Source organism: Dendropsophus ebraccatus, chromosome 14 (genome assembly GCF_027789765.1).
Source record: "Dendropsophus ebraccatus isolate aDenEbr1 chromosome 14, aDenEbr1.pat, whole genome shotgun sequence".
NCBI lineage: Eukaryota > Metazoa > Chordata > Amphibia > Anura > Hylidae > Dendropsophus > Dendropsophus ebraccatus.
Window position 1 is genome coordinate 24,037,288 of NC_091467.1, and position 18,993 is coordinate 24,056,280.

The following is an 18,993-nucleotide window of genomic DNA, read 5'->3' on the forward strand; positions in this document are numbered from 1 at the left end:
AAATGATAGTGATAAAAAATGTCAGCTGTTTTGTGTATACAGCTCCTCTGCAGATCTATGTCTATATAGTCTGATCCTGTAGTCATGCCATTCGGCCATCTAAATGGGCCCATACTTTCACTTGCCAAAATTTCATATACATTGGAGCAAGTATGACACAACTGCAGGCTCTGACTACAAGGGTTGTGTTTGTAGTCTGTTACCATGGAAATTTAGGACTGCATAGAATATTAGTAATAGAGAAATTAGTGGATAAACCCTTTTAAGTGTGGGGATAGCAATTTCTTGAGAGAGTTATCCCCCAAATTACAGCTTGTTACTTAAAAAGGATAGGTGATAAATACCTGAATGGTGGGGGTCCAACTGCTTTTCATCTCTATATTACTTAGACATACCGCAATATACTAACATAGGATGTACAGTATTCATAACAAGGATTAGGAAAGCATGGCTGCTTACCTCTAAACATAGCGCCACCATGTCCACTGGTAGACTGTGGTATTACAGCTCAACCCCATTCAATTTAATGGAGCTGATTTGCTCTAACTGACGCAGTGTTTTTAGATGGCAGCCATGGTTTGTAATCCGGGACACTCCCTATAGTATAGCATGCATAAATAAATAAGCAAGCAAAAGATATATGCAATTTTTCAATGACATATTGCTATATTTACTATGTGAGCAGCATACCGTAACTCATCTTAATGATGTGTATGTCCTTGTTTGCGTGAGCACTACAAGACTGATGTGCTCTATGCATCTGTATGAATGTACGCTGCTGAATATTCCAGTGCTATATAACACACTAGCTCCATATCACATACTCTTTTCACATACTTTTTTTTTTCTCTTCAAAATAAAGCCCTAACATTGCAGCATATGACGGTAGCCAGGCTTAGTATCCAGAGCTGGCAGTGAATTACGAGCCTGGCGTGGGTCATGGTATCTCTATCGAGCAACACATCTCATCCTGTTGGCTTGTGCCAGGTCATTGATACAATATCTTCTGCCAAGTTAGAGGGAAGAGAATGAAATGATAGTCAGTTGCTGCCATCTGCTGGTCACATTGGGAAGTGCTAGACAGTGGGAAAAAGATCCAAAAAGCAGTCTCTCTGTACACAGAAACTCATTTACACATCCAGATACATTTAAATAGATATATTGAGATGATAGATAGATAGATAGATAGATAGATAGATAGATAGATAGGAGATAGATAGATCACTAAATATCTACATAATTAGAAACACTGGTGTACAGAAGTATATATATATATATATATATATATATATATATATATATATATATATTTATATGCATACAATTTAGTATTAGGGACCTGAAAGATATCCATGTGCCACTGTATGTTACATCACCATATTCTCCTCTAGAAGCAATGCCTCAATGTAGTACGGCATGCAAAAGAACCTAGAGTCACAGTTTTTTTTTCTTGAATGTATTCCATATGAATCTAGGAGATGGAAGGCATACAGTGGTGCAGTATGTCTCATAGATTTCTATATAATTTCTATATAGCTCCATAATGAGTGCAAGAAGCCTTATGAAGAAGCTGCTGTACATGTCTGTTAAAGCAAGCCCTGCCATCTTGGCCTGCGGCGGCTCACTGCGCGTCTCTGTGTATCCTCCATGCAGTTTGTTGGTGCCATCACAATGGAGGCTTTGTGAGTCTGTAGACTGCCCCCAGGCCACTGACAATTGTCTTTTGTGGTCATTGTAGTTCAGTTCCCTGAAATAAAGATTAAGTCCAGGCCGGTTATTGTCAGTCAGTACTAGTTTAGGGATCACTATGGCGTGTCTATAGTATCTGCACTACAATGCCGGGTAATGGGATATGGGGCACATTCAGCAGGAGGGAAAACCGTCAAACTATATTGGAGCAACCATCAAAATATATTGCAGGGCAGAATTCAGCCCCCTACCCCAAATCATTATCTGGTGGTAAGGCAATCCATTGAATCTTCAAGGCCTGGACAATGTCATGTCTGGGAACCTCTTGCACAGGTGCTATTATCAGGCATGAAGTGTCCTCATGGATATAGTTGGTTGCATCATTTATGGATCAGACTCCATCCAGGAAACCATACTGAACGATCCAGCATAGGTTCAGTAAAATACAACCTTGATTTCACCCAATTATCATAGTAGGGTATACCTGGCTTAAGCCGACGCATTTCTGGTGCTAAACTGCACTCTCATCATGGCCATAATAATAAAATCTAGGGATATCCGATAAGGCATCCAGGCCGCAATGTGGTTACTACCAGGGAACGCCCTATTACACCACCTGCTTCCATATCTTATTGTCTTCTACATATCCTGTTATCTCTTCTATTTTCCCTTAAGATAATAAAGAGGAAGAAGCTTCATGTATCGGACGCCCCTGCCGTAAATCTATCAAGGGCTTCCTATGTGACTCCATAGAACAGGGGTAGGGAAGCTTGGCTCTCCAGCTGTTGCAAAACTACAACTCCTATCATGCCTGGACAGCCAAAGCTTTAGCATGATGGGAGTTGTAGTTTTGCTACAGCTGTAGAGCCAAGCTTCCCTATCTCTGCCATAGAAGAAGTGGAGAAGAGGCCATAGTCTTATAGATATCCTTTAGCATCCTGTACACAGCAGAGTTGTCAGAACAGTTGCTGAGATGTTGCCCCCTAGTGGTGATGTTATATCGCCATAGAGGCTGATGGAGGTAGAATAAACCAGTTAGTTATATGCTTGCACATGATGTGACCAGTCATGGGTCACCAGGGTGTGGCACAGCTGCTTCTATGCCAGTGCTGCTGTAACCTACGAGTGACCATGATCTTCCTCAGTCAGGTTCTCTATCCAGCTCCATGTCTAGTGATCCCCTATGGGGTATGCTGCATGAAAGTCATGGAGGCCACCCACTCGCACAGTGTAGCAGGTGTAGCAGGTCCCACAGGAGCCCAGACATAGGAGCAGGCCACTACGAGCCAGTGATAGTGTGTCGTGTGGTCACTTGCCGTGCAAATGTTAGTACAACCCTTCCCTATGGGCTTGTTCGCTCCCATTCATTTTTAATGAACGCTTCCTGTGTTAATACATCAAAGAAAATGTTAACAAACGGGAACGAAGCAACGCTGCATTTAACACTGGCTGGCGCTGGCACATTTCGTCACCACCATGGACTCAGAGTCCATTCTACTATAGTAAAAGGATGTTAAATGACACAAAGCAATGATATGAAGGTTTGTACTGGCATCCTTTAAGTGGGTATCGCTAAAAATGTGGCTTGAGTAAACCCTGAGCAGGCCCATATAGCCTGATCCTGCAGATATAAGGTGGTCATATACATTAGACAAGGGTCGGCCTAATCCCCCTGTAGTACAGGCCCACTGCCTTATGTGTGCGACACCTCCAACAGATGATGTGGGGGGAAAGAAGGATTAGACATGGTGGATTTCCTTGCATGGAAGTTAAGAGGTGTCTGGCAGCAGCTCGCTCACCTCTCTACAATGATAACATATGCATGCTCAGCCAAACTGAGAATGCATGTATATCCGAACAAACAGCTATTTATAATAAGCTCCATATATACATGTATGCTCAGTTTGGCTGAGTGTGCATGTCCTGTCAATGGAAAGACGCAAAAAAGTGTACAGAAAGTGTATTGATAGCTCCACTCTGTTTCATTTGTCTCCTATGTTAGTAAGAAGCAGGGGATAGTCTAAAGGTAGCATAACTACAGGATAAGACTACACAGGGTTTATAACCAAGGAGACACATAGTACTGCATAGGAGCTGTAAACACAAAATAGTGGGCTACTAAAGGCAGTGTGATTGGAGGATCAGACTACATAGGGTTTGTTTGTAGTCTGTAACCAAGGAGACACATAGTACTGCATAGGAGCTGTAAACAAAAAACAGTGTGCTACTAAAGGCAGCGTGATTGGAGGATCAGACTACATAGGGTTTGTTTGTAGTCTGTAACCAAGGAGACACATAGTACTGCATAGGAGCTGTAAACATTAAACAGTGGGCCACTAAAGGCAGTGTGATTGGAGGGTCAGACTTCATAGGGCTTGTTTGTAGTCTGTAACCAAGGAGACACATAGTACTGCATAGGAGCTGTAAACATAAAACAGTGGGCTAGGATCAGACTACATAGGGCTTGTTTGTAGTCTGTAACCAAGGAGACACACAGTACTGCATAAGAGCTATAAATACAAAACAGTGGGCTACTAAAGGCAGTGTGATTGAAGGATCAGACTACATAGGGTTTGTTTGTAGTCTGTAACCAAGGAGACACATAGTACTGCATTGGAGCTGTAAACAAAAAACTGTGGGCTACTAAAGGCAGTGTGATTTGAGGATCAGACTACATAGGGCTTGTTTGTAGTCTGTAACCAAGGAGACACACAGTGCTGCATAGGAGCTATAAATACAAAACAGTGGGCTACTTTTCAAGATTATTTCATGTTATGTATGATATATGGGTATATAGTTATAGAATTAAGAAAACAAAATGAAAGAGGATCATGCTTTAAAAAAAGGTCAATTTTTTCCCCAAAAAAAACAGCGCCACTCTTGTCTGCAGGCTGTGGTTGGTACTGCGGCTCAATATTATGTTTGCTTTGCCCTATTCATTTTTATAGTCTGTACATACTATTCAGACGACGTCCAAGCTGTGAATAAAGTGCTGGTAAGATATCATAACTCCTGAGATATTAGACAGGTTCTTGGCCTCCACGTCTCAGCCCACACTTCAGTATCTCGGCAAATGCTTCTAAAGACGTTTGGCTTTTCTGTACTATTACACAGGAAGTGTCATCTCAGGACACCAGAGCCAGGAAAATCGGAAAATCTAAAAATGAAGCCGAGCGCCAGAGACTGCGGACGTAAGGCGAAAAACCTAGCAGATATTCTGAGCTGTGAATAACATGTGTAGATTTAGCACATTCTCCGCTGGGGGGATCGGTACTGCTCAGTCGCTGCTTACACCATATTAAGTAAGTTTATATAGGGATAAATCGCCGTTTCTCGGTCACTTATCCTCTTCATAGGGCAAGACAAGAACAATGTGTAGCCAATCAGATCATTAGAATTGTTGCAGCAGAAGTGGAATGTGTTGGTTTTGCAGGCAGCAGTGACTTCTATAGGATTAGAATGGGAAAGGATCCATAGGAGGAGATAAAAAATTAGGATTACAGTTTTTGGAGGCTTAGGCCTTGTATACATGGACATATTATGGGTCTGTACAACTTCTGCATTGTAAATTGCCACTCATAGAAGTTAATGTGGCTATACTGTACCTTTAAGTAGTGGCATAGATCTAGAAGTGGGATTATAAATCAGGGTACCCCAGAGGTCCCCTAACCACATTAAGGTTGACTGCTTATGCCTGACCTGCTAAAATCCAGCTCCAATGCTCAGCAGTATATAGAAGTCTGTGCAGCAGCACTGACAGGAGCAGAGGTGTCACACAGGTTAGAGGTTAAAGTGATAAAACAAGAGGCTGCACTGACAGGAGCACAGGGGATAAGTACTGTGATTTAAAGTGTCCCTGTCGTTATAATTTTAAAAATCTAAATCAGCAGTAGATGTGATATAAAGCAAGTTTGCAATTTACATTCCTTTTTTTTAGTTATAGAAAACACGGCACTTCCTGTTTTCTGTTTTTTTTTTTCCCTCAAAAACAGGAAACAGTCAGAAAGCAGGAAGTCCTGTGTATCCCAGGCCATCTGAGCGCTCACAGAGAGAAGGCAGTCATGTGATTGATGGACACATTAAGCCGTGACTCTCTGTACTGGCCAGAATTCCTGTGTTTAGTCTGTTTTTTTAAACCAGAAAATCTGCCTTCAGGAGACTGGACCTGGATTTCTGGTAAGTACAGCTTTGTTTTACATTATGATAACAACAAAAAAAATAAATAATGAATGTATATTGCTTTATATCACATCTACTGTTGATTTAGATTTTGAAAGTTATAACGACAGGTACACTTTAACCTCTGTTCACCCTCTCTTATATCTACTCATCCCTGTACTAAATTAATATTATAGATTTAGAAGAGGTGTTCTGACATACCCATGAGCACTACCCAAGGCAATGGACATGCATGGTGCTGTCTCTAGAAGAAGGTAGCCATGTTTCTCTAATCTTGGACAAATCTTTTAATACCATCTCTCCATCATAATCATATATGATCTCAATAGAGTGTCAATAATAACAATGATAAATATATATTTTTAATGTGAAACCAATGTTTTTTCTTTCAAATCAGCTGGTCCCGGCAAGTTTCAGAGATTTGTATTTTACTTCTATTAAAAAATATTCAGTTTTTCAGTACTTATCAGCTGCTGTATGTCCTGCAGGAAGTGGTGTATTCTTTCCAGTCTGACGCAGCGCTCCCTGCTGCCTCCTTTGTCTGTGACAGGAACTGTCCAGAACAGTAGCAAATCCCCACAGAAATCCTCTCCTGTTTTCCAGACTGGAAAGAATACTACTTCCTGCAGGACATACAGCAGCTGATAAGTACAGTAAATTACAAATCTCTGGCAATTTCTACTACTGGTTGATTAAAAAAATAAATAAATTGTGGCTCAGTATAGGCCATTCATTTTAGATTGAAGAAAGTCCAAGTCCTATCACCCCCTCTTCCCCCCCTCTTTTGAATGTTTACTCATGCTTGCACTGCCATACTATTAGTAGCGGTGGTGCAGGGTATTGCAGTGTTGAGCTCTTCAAGTGAACAGGAAAGACTACCAGGGCATGAAGGGAGTTATATGTCTATGGGGGAGATTTATCAAACATGGTGTAAAGTGAAACTGGCTCAGTTGCCCCTAGCAACCAATCAGATTCCACCTTTCATTCCTCACAGACTCTTTGGAAAATGAAAGGTGGAATCTGATTGGTTGCTAGGGGCAACTGAGCCAGTTTCACTTTACACCATGTTTGATAAATCTCCCCCTATGTGTCTATGTGTTATGGTATAGACATGTAGACATCTATACGTGTGAATGAGACCTCTTTATAAGCGTTAGTGTTGATTTAATAATTAGATGGGATGGAGATAGTGACCTATGACGGATAACCACCTCAATAAACAGGTGTTTAAAGGGGTTGTCCGGCGATAAAAAATTATTCACAGAATAACACACATTACAAAGTTATACAACTTTGTAATGTATGTTATGTCTGTGAATGGCCCCCTTCCCCGTGTTTCCCCCCACCCACGCTAGACCCGGAAGTGTGGTGCATTATACTCACCGCATGTCGTGTCGTCCACGGTCTCCGATCGTCAGCAGTGACGTCTTCTTCGTGAGTCCGGCGGATCTTCCCGAGTGCTGGCCGCCCTCTGCAGCGTCATCCGAAGCTCAGCCGCGATTGGCTGAGCATAACTGTGCTCAGCCAATCGCGGCTGAGCGGCTGATGACGCGGCCACGTCATCAGCTGCTCAGCCGCGATTGGCTGAGCACAGTTATGCTCAGCCAATCGCGGCTGAGCTTCGGATGACGCTGCAGAGGGCGGCCAGCACTCGGGAAGATCCGCTGGCCTCCCGAAGAAGACGTCACTGCTGAGGATCGGAGACCGTGGTCGGCACGTGACAGGTAATGTATAGCGCACCACACTTCCGGGTACACGGGTGGGGGTGGTGGGACACGGGGAAGGGGGCCATTCACAGACATAACATACATTACAAAGTTGTATAACTTTGTAATGTGTGTTATTCTGTGAATAATTTTTTTTGCCGGATAACCCCTTTAACCTCCATGGCCGTCACAGCTTCTCACATACTTAGCACAGCTCATACATGTTGCTCAGATTGAATTTTTGGGTTGTTGTCTCGGAGTGCTGTCTCTTCATCAGATCTCCCCCCTTCATCCTGAGCTCATTAACACCGCACACCCCCTGCCTAGAAGCATTTAATAATGCATGATCAATTTCCAGAGAGACAGCAGGAGAGAGCAGGCGGCTTTCCTTCCAGACACCCCCTTCACCATTCAGATAACAAGCAGATTTCCCTCGTGCCCCCTCTTCTCACTGACTGCTGCCCCCTTCCAGTCATCCAGTGTCTTTTACCAGGATAAAAAGTCTATTTGCATATATATATATATATATATATATATATATATATAATTGTGTTAGTCTAGGGCAGTGTTTCCCCAGTAGTTGCAAAACTATAACCCTCAGTATTCCCTGACAGCCTAAAGCATGTTGTTTGCATGTTGTTTATCAGTCAAGGACTCTACTCCATTGGGCCCAGACTGGGATCAAAAAGCAGCAGGGTGCCGCAGGGGTTAATAGACTCACAGGCCCTGGTGCAGTCAGGTCAATTCCAACATCCCAGCATCTCCATGGATTGGAAATCTGGGTGGCCCACCTGTGATTTGCCCGGTATGCCAGATTGTCAGTCTGGGCCTGTTCTCTAATAAGTAGAGAAAAAAAAAAGATGCCTGACTGGTTCCCAGTAAATAACTGCGAGGTAGTAATACAGAACACAAGATGGCAATGTCTTATATGAAACCTTCAGAGAGGCTTAGCTGTGTATGTGAGCTGAAACGTTGCCATGTTGGAGACTGTACTACTTACTTACTTGGAGACTGTATTACTGTAGTACTTACTTACGGGCCCTAAATGCAGGAGCAGCTGAGGTGAAGGGTACTTTATATGATCCCCTGTGCAACCCATTTGCATCCCAGACCAGGGTCCTCTTCAGGTTAAAAGTATAAACTGGATTTTTCCTAGTACTGGTGTAGATAACAAGGTGGTACACATCCAGGCTGCTTCAGGACTTTTATGGTGCGTTCACACCTACAGGATCTGCAGCTGATTTTCTGCAGCAGATTTCAGTTAAATAACTGAACACAGCATCAGATTTGATGCTGTGTTCAGTTATTTAACAGAAATCTGCTGCAGAAAATCAGCTGCAGATCCTGTAGGTGTGAACGCACCCTTACAGTATTTTATCCACTACAAAAGGTGACACTAAGCATATATATGGTTCTGCTGATATACAAAAAAAAAACCTAGCTCGTTACACCTAGAAAGGAGACAGTAACAAGAGGGCAAGCTTAAAATAGGAGCAAAGCCTCTTCTTGTCCAGTACCCTATGGTTATCAAACAGATGCTATTTCAGCCAAGGGATATATTAATTCCAGTGCAGAATTCTAGATGAAGTTTTCAGAAAACAGCTTGTTTACTAAGTAATCCAAGCAGGAACAGTCCTGGAAGCCAGTCCCTCCCTACAGTGGTTATACATGGACAACTTCACGAGTAAACAGGGACTGAAGTGACTACTGCTGCAGTGTAATGGGGACAACCAGAGATCAAGGTGACTACTGCTGCCAGTAGTCCTTAGTCATTTGTCTAAATGGGGTATACCCATCTCAGCTGACTGCCAGTTACCCCCACCGATCCAGGGAATGCAATCACCCCACATCAGAAGTATTTGGCAGCCAAATAGTGAATGGGTGGAGCACAGGCCACAGTATCTAGAACGGTGGGGTTGTGGCAGTCAGACCCCTAGCATTAGCTTGTGATATGGGTTAACAACCTACCTCTTTAGGCAATGTTCCTACTACGGGATCATAGCGGGGAAAGGCAGCCATCATGATCATTATTTGCAGCCATTAATATTACGAGGTGGACGCCTTTCCCCACTATGGTCCCATAGTGAGAACATAGCCTTAAAGGGGTTATCCAGTGCTACAAAAACATGGCCACTTTCTTCCAGAGCCCCACTCTTGTCTGCAGCTTGGGCGGGGTTTTGCTGCTCACTTCTATTAATTGCAAACCGCACCTGAACTAGAGACAAGAGTCGTGTTGTCTCCGAAAGAAAGCGGCCATATTGTTGTAGCACTGGATAACCCCTTTAAGGCAACCTGTGTGAAGCACACAGCCAGGCTCCTCTCCCAGTTATATCTAGACATAGTGGGGATCTAAACTGATGGCTGTCGGTTATGTCTCCTGCCCACCGCCATGCCTTTATGGCAACCCACACATCAAGGTGAATCTGTGAACAACTGTTTAGACAAACCGATCAGCGAACGACCAGCGACGGTTTTAGGACATGTGGAAAGACCACGATTAACGTTTTATCTCTCGTGGTTGGATTGTTAGCTGTATGTACATTACCAGATAATCTCTGGATTACGATATTGCAAATTTATGAGTGATAAACGATATGTGTAAAAGGACCGCTAGACTGACGTCTGTATCCGACTAAAGTCTAAAGTGTATGGAGAACTTAAAGGGGTACTCTGGCCAAAATCTATTTCTGTCAAATCAACTGGTGTCCGAAAGTTATATAGATTTGTCATTTAATTCTATTTAAAAATCTCAAGTCTTCCAGTACTTATCAGCTGCTGTATGTCATGCAGGAAGTGGTGTATTCTTTTCAGTCTGACACAGTGCTCTCTGCTGCCACCTCTGTCCATGTCAGGAATTGTCCAGAGCAGGAGAGGTTTTCTATGGGGATTTGCTACTGCTCTGAACAGTTCTTGACACAGACAGAACACTGTGTCACCTGGAGAGAATACCACACTTCCTGCAGGACATACAGCAGCTGATAAGTACTGGAAGACTTGAGGTTTATAAATAGAAGTAAATTACAAATCTATATAACTTTCTGAAACCAGTTGATTTGAAAGAAAAAGATTTTCACCGGAGTACCCCTTTAAGACTCAGGTTGATTGAAACTTTTAATATGTCTGTGTAAAGTAGTTTTTTCTTAAATAACACTTTAATAGTTTATAAGTAACACTTTAATACCCTGCACAAAACATAAATGTTGGAAATCTAGCTCAGAGGCATCTTTATTTTAGGAATTAGTGACCTTGAACTTGGTCTCACCTTTTAGTATTTTTCTAGATCAATACAAGATACAAGATCAATACAGGGATTCAGATGACACCTTGTCCCAACCTGCAGATATTTCCGGTAGACATTACTATCGTCCAGTTGAAACAGTTACAGGAGCTATGTGCCAGGGTGGAATTCAGATAACTTGGGGCTAGAAGTCATAAATGCTGAGTGTTTCCTCCTTATCAGTGTTCCTTAAAGGGGTTGTCCAGTGAAAATTTCTATCTTTCAAATCAACTGGTATCAGCAAGTTTTATAGATTTGTAATTTTCTTCTATTTAAAAAATCTCAAGTCTTCCAGTACTTATCAGCTGCTGTATATCCTGTAGAAAGCAGTGTATTCTTTCCAGTTTGACACAGTGCTCTCTGCTGCCACCTCTGTCCATGTCAGGAACTGTCCAAAGCAGGAGATGTTTTCTATGGGGATTTACTACTGCTCTGGACATTTCCTGGCATGAACAGAGGTGGCAGCAGAGAGCACTGTGTCAGACTGGAAAGAATACACCACTTCATGCAGGACGTACAGCAGCTGATAAGTACTGGAAGACTTGAAATTTTTAATTAGAAGTAAATTACAGATCTATAACTTTCTTAAACCAGTTGATTTAAAAGAAAAAGATTTTCGCTGATTAACCCCTTTAGGGTGCCTTCACACGTACCGTATCGCTGCGAGTTTCTCGCACATAAATCCACAGTGACTGTTATAAATTTTGATGCGTGTTTGGTGCGATTTTTACATGCGAGTTTTGATTTTCACAGGAGAGTTTAACACCACAAAAAACGCAGCTACTTTCGTGTGAGTTTTGTGCGATAAATACGCAGCGATACGGTATGTGTGAAGGCACCCTTAAAGGGATTAACCAGACGCATGTAGGCTTTGCATCTCTGTTCTATTGAAGTGAATGGAGCTGCATTGTAATCCCACACACAACCTGAGGGCAGGGGTGGTGCTGTTTTTGCAAGAAAGTATCTGTGCTTATTCTAATCTTATATAACCCCTTCAATCTACTGTTGCAAAACTACAACTCCCATCATGTCCTAACAGCCTGCAGGGAATTGTAGTTTTGCAATGGCAAGTTGCAGATGGCTGATCCATAAATGTGTGAATAAGCAATGATAGGCCCTGTAGTTCCTCCACAGCTGTAGATCCGCGGGATGTCTGCCCCTTCCTTATATAAGTATCCTGCTGGGCCTTGATGTTTGCTTATAGCATATATTATGTCAGGGTGAAGGAGAAGAGGTATACAGCAGGGGACAGGCAGGGAGAGGTATATAGACAAAGGTGCAGTGTACAGAGCAGGCAGAGGTAGACTCCGTCCTGGCAGCTGTACAAGGATATCCTCCAGCACTGAGTACATTGCTGGGATCAGGAGATCCACTTTCTGCACAGACTGGTTACAAGTGAGGGTGAGAGGAGGTATAGGGTGGAGGGAGGTACCAAGGTCATCAAGTGGAGGAGAGGGGGGTCAGGAGAGTTAGAGGAGTGCATGGAGTACTATTCTATACAGTGTATCCCAGAGTCCAGGCTGAGAGGGGGGAAAGCGAGGAGGAGGGAGAGGTAAGGAGCACAACTACAGGAGGTAAACAGCTCAGGGTGAGACACACAAGGACGCAGAAAGCAAGAAGACTTGTGAGAAGCCGTCAGGATGAGCTCTGGAGCTCCTCAAGGAATGCGCTCCAGCCTCTCCCAGCCGAACCCCCAGATGGAGCCCAAGGGGAGGAAGAAGATCCAGTTTTCAGTGGCTGTACCCCCCAGCCAACTTGACCCCAGAGCGGTGGAGATGGTGAGTACCCCGAGCTTTACTCCAACCTACATCACATAACCTAGCTCTCTATTAACCCCATAACTGCCCGGGAAAGTTTTTCGTCCAATCTGGATTTCTGTTGTCCGGCACAAACAACTTTCTAGGCAATCCAACAAACTGCGCCAAGAAGGTAACGCAGAAGTGACTGCTCCAGCTTAATCTGCCTCCAATCCATGTCCGTCATGTCAGGAGAGGGGTCATTAGGATCAGAATTGGACTTTCCATTTTTTCTAAAGCCTCTTTTATTGTATGATCGCACATAGCGTATATGCTATAGATTTTATGCTGTGTTCACTTACTCATACGCCGTAACAATAACGGCCATTTTTATCGGACGGACGTCAATTAACGGCAGTGATTTCAAAACAGTGGCCATCATTATACGAATGTAATAACCCTATAATCTTGACGGTGTGTGAACATAGCCTTATACTGGTTTATTTTTCTAGTAATGTGTGCAGAGTATATGTTACATGGTTGTATCGGAGGTCCCATAAGTCATCTAAATGCATAGACAATGGGCTTCCGTTTGCTCCCCCCAAAACTGGAATATATTACTTGCCTGCTATAATACCCTGAAGTGACGTATTTTACAGGCAGGGTTAAGAATAGGCAATTTTTCATTAGGTTGTAAACGACCCCTTTATAACACTGACAGCCGCCTGGCATTGAGCAGACAGCCGGTACTATACTGCCGCCTGAAAGTGACTGTTGTTGACATAACATTGTAGTGAGTTATAATGATTGCTTTAGGACATATACAGGCAATGATAATCACGGACTGTTTGTAACATGCAAGTTTACTCTGCTGCCGGCCGGTTCAGCTGACTAAGGTGACTAAGGTGTATGGCGGCCTCCCAACTCTTGATAATGTCGGTGGAGAGAGATGTTAGGAGTAGAGATGAGCAAACCGTGAGTGCGTTTGGGTTCCTCGGAACTCGACCGCTTGACATTTGATTACCGATGGCGAAGGAGGTTCCTATGCAGCCCTAGGTCACATTTACACAATGTACATATATATGTACAGTATATATGCAATTTGCAACAACAGCCGTGATTAATTCAAAATATGCATTGCGCTGAAATCAATGGAATCCCGGCCAAAGTGTATACACATAGAGGGAGATTTATCAAACATGGTGTAAATTTACACCTGGTGTAAAGTGCCCACAGCAACCAATCACAGCTCCTCTTACATTTTAGTAGAGCTAAAAGCTGAGCTGTGATTGGTTGCTGTGGGCAGTTTACACCAGGTGTATATTTACACCCTTTCATAAATTTCCCCTATAGTTTACACTCCGGCCGGGATCCCTAGCGGCTGCAAGAAAAAAATGACATGCCAATGAATAGCAGCCGCACAAAACTGTCAGTTCACGCAATGGAAAGTGCGGCTCCGGCCGCACTTTCCATTGTGTGCTATGGTAAATTGCCAAAATCCAAATTCCACATAAATGAAATGCATTCGGATGGTACTGCAATACCTGCTGGGATGATCTTCACTGACATAGACCGTTCTGTGACACAACTGGGTCACAAAGCGGCCGGTGTTTTACAGTGTTAGAACTTGGACCTAGGGGGTAATGGAAAACATGGATACAGCCTATGGCTTACGGCTGAATCCAACTTCTTCAGCCACCGGTAATGTTGAGGTTCGCTCATCTCTAGTTGGGAGTGATACATTTGGAATGCCCAACCCTTTTGTTCTCAGAGCGATAAGCCGATGCCAGAGAGCCTGGCAGCACCTTAACCACACACATGAATGGATGAATGGTTTGGGGAGGGGTAAGTTTAGCCACCTTTAGTCAACCCATATAACTCCACATAACTCTTTTCTAGTACTATAAATGACTTGCTATCCATACAGATTAGTAAATATGATCATAATATAAGATGAGGACCATAAAATTTTCAATATACAGGAATATCAATAGGGCAGGATATGTAGAACAAATGCTGAGCTCTATGATCCATAGATGTGTATGATTTGGGGCAGGATTTCTAAGTAAAAAGCAGAGTAAATCATAGCAGGACTCCTGAGAGTCACCATAAGAGTCCTGCTCACCCCGCCCACAATGGATGATTGACAGTCTTGTCTGTCTACACTCTGATACAGGGAAATGTGTCAACTATTATATGGGGGTGACTGTCACAGAAACTCTATGTAGCCCTAGCCTTAGTACCACGGCCAGACCATTTGCGGATATAAGTCTACAACCAGAGGCTTTAATGCAGACCTATAGTGAGGCCATATGAGACTGGCCGTAAGATAGTATTTCATGTAATATAAGTCTTTTTCACAGTCAATGGACCTCTTCATAATGCAGAGCACAACCATGAAGGGTTGGTAATACATGATGCCGCGCTGGTGTCCTTTCCAGTTTATAAGCCTGAGCAGGAGCTGGAGGAGACCAGATTTATGCTCGACATCACTTGAGCAATAAGTAATCTTGCATCATATAATTTGGGAACAATCCTGCTGGGCCATGAGAAACTCGGTGGATTAATCAGTAGGCTGCGCAGCGGCATGCGGAATATCAGTGTATTAGCGTGTGTGGTCTTTAATTAAATTCTGAATGGAGGACATGTGTTCAGCACAGACTGCTCATTCCTGCTCAACTTTTCCCCAGTGTGCAGCAGAGGGATACTGAGAATTAGACAATGTTACGAGAGGAGTGAGAAAATGATGAAGGATAATGGGAGAGTGGAATAGAAGGGAAGCGAGCAGAGGATAGAAATGTGACCCTAATGTGACATTTAAAGGGGCCATCCCACTAAGAAAACCCCTTGTAAAATCTTAAGTGGAGTGGCGATCATCTGCCCCAACTGCCCACATATGGGGCATTTACCCATTACATTACATGCATTGCATGGTTAGTCCAACATTGCCATCTTATGGGCAGACTATGTGTTCTGGCTCATACAGAGAGTCCTTAGCAGTCCATCTGCTCTGGTGGCATCTTCAAAGGGAACCTGTCACACTGATAATTCTGTTTAATCTGCAGTCAGCGTGTGAGGGTATGTGCACACTATGGAATCCAGGCGGATAACCCACCGCGGATTCTGCTACACGCCCCCACGCATCTCCGCCCATGCCATAGACTTCACTCTACGCACAGGCAGATTCTGCCGTTCGCCCAAAGAATGAATGGAGTCCATGGCATGGGCAGAGATGTGTGGGCGAGCTGCGGAATCAGAGGGGGATTATCCACACGAATTCCGTAGTGTGCAGAAGGAGCTGAGCAGATTCATATGTTTTTGAAAAAGTTCCAGGCTAACTTGTCATTAAGTTATATTAATCTCTGCTCATTCTGGGCTAAATAGTCATGTGGGCAGTTCCACTCTATAATTGACAGCAATTTAAAGTGTGCATATGGAGAGCTGTCAATCACTGTGTAGGACCACCCACTTGAAGAATTGCCTTTGGAACCTCAGTAGATTCCAGTGTGGTGAATTTAGGGTGGTTTAGGTTTGGTGTTGTTTTGTTATCTCAGCCAAAGATGGTATTGTTGTGACGCCTGTCTGTGTTCCCCAATGGTCGGTGACCTGCCGGGTTGCAGTGGGTCCCTTGGGCTCTTGTCACGGTAGTCCTGAGTGGCAACTGACCCACCCAGACTATCGGTACCGCCACTAACAAAAAGGGGGAAAAAATAACCCAAGGTGTGCGGTCGGTGTGTATGGGTGCTGGTGCGTATGAAGTATGACAGAGTCCCAGTGTTGTAAAAATAGAACAGCTTTATTGTAAAGTTCTTTAGTAATACAACTCACTTTTGTAGAATAGATAAATCTTTGACACAAACTTTAGTGCTGGAAAGTGCTGAAGGAGTAGAGTATAAGAGAGGTAGTTGTAGCGGTGCTTGGAGAATTGAGTAGAGGAGAAGAGTTTGTTGGAGGAGCCCCAACCCAGTGTAGCTGTGTACTCTGCCGGAACTTGAAGAAATACTTTATAGTAAAATACCCGTAGTTGTATTTAAACTGTGCCTGGCCACCTTGTGCCCTACAGTGTTGAATGACCAGTCATGTCAGGGTACTACAACCCCCAGCTGTGGTTATCTGGTGTCCAGGGGTGTCCCAGTAACCTGCACTGCGAGATAGGATATGTAGACCTTCTTTATGGTAGCTTTGTCCTATCCAGGCTAGTTTTTATTGTGCTCAGGACACTGCCCTGCACTTTTAGAGGTGTTCTCGGCGTAGGTTAGGGTGTTCCTGGACTCCTCTCTCTTTAAAGTGCTTAGCACTGCATAATAGATATAGTAGAAATACTGGAAGAACTGTTGGTCACTAGCTGCATCTGTACATACTCGTGTCTAGACTAGACTGCTCCTTGTCCCTGTCAGGGGTCCTGGCAGCAGCCAGGCCCTGGCTAAACTACAGCAGGAACAGTAGGTTTTGCATCTTCCCTTCCTGAGAATCTGGTAAGAACTAAGACTGCACCTCCTCCACCAAGCAACTCCTCCCACAGGGGCCCAAGTGAACATCCCCGTGAGTGGTGGGGATAGGCTGAAAAAGAAAGAGCACATCTATTGGCCAGCAAAGAACACATGGTACAACAATAGAACCAACCATTAGCTGTGCAAACAATAACATAAGCGTACAAAAGATACTGACATCTAGTGGCGAAACTTCAAAGTACTCCATCACCACTTAACCTGAAAAGAGGAAACTTTTTGAGAGGTGCACAGGAGAGATACAAAACCACCTGTGGTAGGACACCACACCAGCAGGTGCAGGACCTGGACCTCGCCACTGCCAGTATCATCCTGCCTCGTTACAACCGATAGGTATATTTTGAGCGCTTTGTGGTTTTTTGAATTATTTGCAAATAGCAACAACTTAACCATGTGAGGAAGTCTGTGAGGAGGAAAGGAGACCAGTTTCAGGAACTGGAAGTAGAACGACGGAAACGTGAAGCAGTCTGTGAGATGGGGGCAGAGAGGGAGACAGTTTGTTAGGGGGCATAATACCAGTCTAAAGTACAATATATTGGGATAACAGACAGCAAGACAGCATTGTAGGTACAACAAGGGGGGCACATGGGCCGTCAGGAAGCACAGTACTCATTATGTCTATCATTTTTTCAACAATATAGGGGAGTGCCATGGGTGCCTGTCAGTCCCAATCCAGCCCGGATAGCAGTAATTGTTTTTAGAGGTGTGTTTGATGACCATCTAGACAACTTTTTGATGACTATATTGTAAACCCTCTCTTTTCTGTATTTGTCATTTACTCTGTTTTTTTGTACTGGCATTTGTGTTATATGTACTTTAGCCCCTTATCCTATATACAGTGCCCTGAATCCAATACAGTTATAACAGACCAGATCATAATAGAGCGGATGATAAAGAGCGGATTATGGCCACGTGCTTCAACCTTATTCCTTTTCATCAATCGCTTCCTCCACTTGTCACCTCTAGGCAGATGCAGAGGTCATTACTGTTATCTACACATTGGCCGCATAATTGTAGCTGCTCTCCATGTACCAGGAAGGCTTTGTGTTTACATATTACTGATCTGCCCCATATTTCCTCTTTTCATGTATTGTACAATGGATATCAGTGTGTGCAGGGTCCAAAGTCTTGTCTGCAAACCTGAATACTTTTATGCACCGATCGGCCCTAGCATTAAAACCAAAGTGGGCAAGTGTAAAGATCTGAGTGATTGTGACAAGGACCATTTTGTTGTGGCTAGACGGGTCTTGTGTGGTGTTCTTAGTATACAGTAGTTAGTACAGTACCAGTAATGGACAGTGAGTGTGTCCTCTGTGCTACTCAACCAGTTTGGCTTTGGGCCACACCAGGGAATGGAGACTAAGTACCATCTAGGTCTTCACCCTTTATCTCGCTTCAGAATGCGAAAGCTGGACTTTTGTGGCCATAGGGCTCCAGGTCGCTCCACAAGGTGTGAGCAGCAGCTGATTCCCAAGAAGCAGGCAGAGTCAGTGCAAGTATATGTGGTAAGCAAGCCAGGTCGTCAGCAGGAGAGTCAGTGCAATACCAGGGATGAGATGGAAATTGTAGTCAGTCAGGTGAAGGGTCAGGGCAGGGGGCCTCAGAGGCAGGTCAGGCAATCCGAGTCAGCAACGGAAGAAGCAGGCAGTATAGACAAGGGTCAGACAGAAAGCATAATCCAAAGGACAGGCCCAGGTCAGGATACACAGGATACATGGATATACAGCAGAGCAGCAGACAGACACCTTTGCTTGAAATGCTAAAATCCAACAATGCTCAGGCAGGGGAGGGCAAGTGGAGCCAGTTTAAATAAGTATAGGTGACATTAGATTGGCAGATGGCAATAGCAGGTAGAGACAAGCTTCCTCTATAAATCATGAGCAGTTGGAGGCATGCAC

The 18,993-nt window shown here is 43.7% G+C and overlaps 1 protein-coding gene across 2 annotated transcripts in view; it reads left to right on the plus strand.

Moving 5' to 3' along the window:
• The first annotated feature begins 12,233 nt into the window (after positions 1 to 12,233).
• The window catches only part of PPP1R1B (protein phosphatase 1 regulatory inhibitor subunit 1B), a 47,498-nt gene continuing 40,738 nt past the window's right edge, over positions 12,234 to 18,993 (plus strand). The window contains exon 1 of one of the 2 annotated variants that reach the window (XM_069953185.1): positions 12,234 to 12,629. In XM_069953185.1, coding sequence (XP_069809286.1) covers positions 12,492 to 12,629 — 138 coding nt within the window. In that variant the 5' untranslated portion in view covers positions 12,234 to 12,491. The remainder of the gene's footprint in view (positions 12,630 to 18,993) is intronic. The other variant, XM_069953184.1, reaches the window with a different exon arrangement.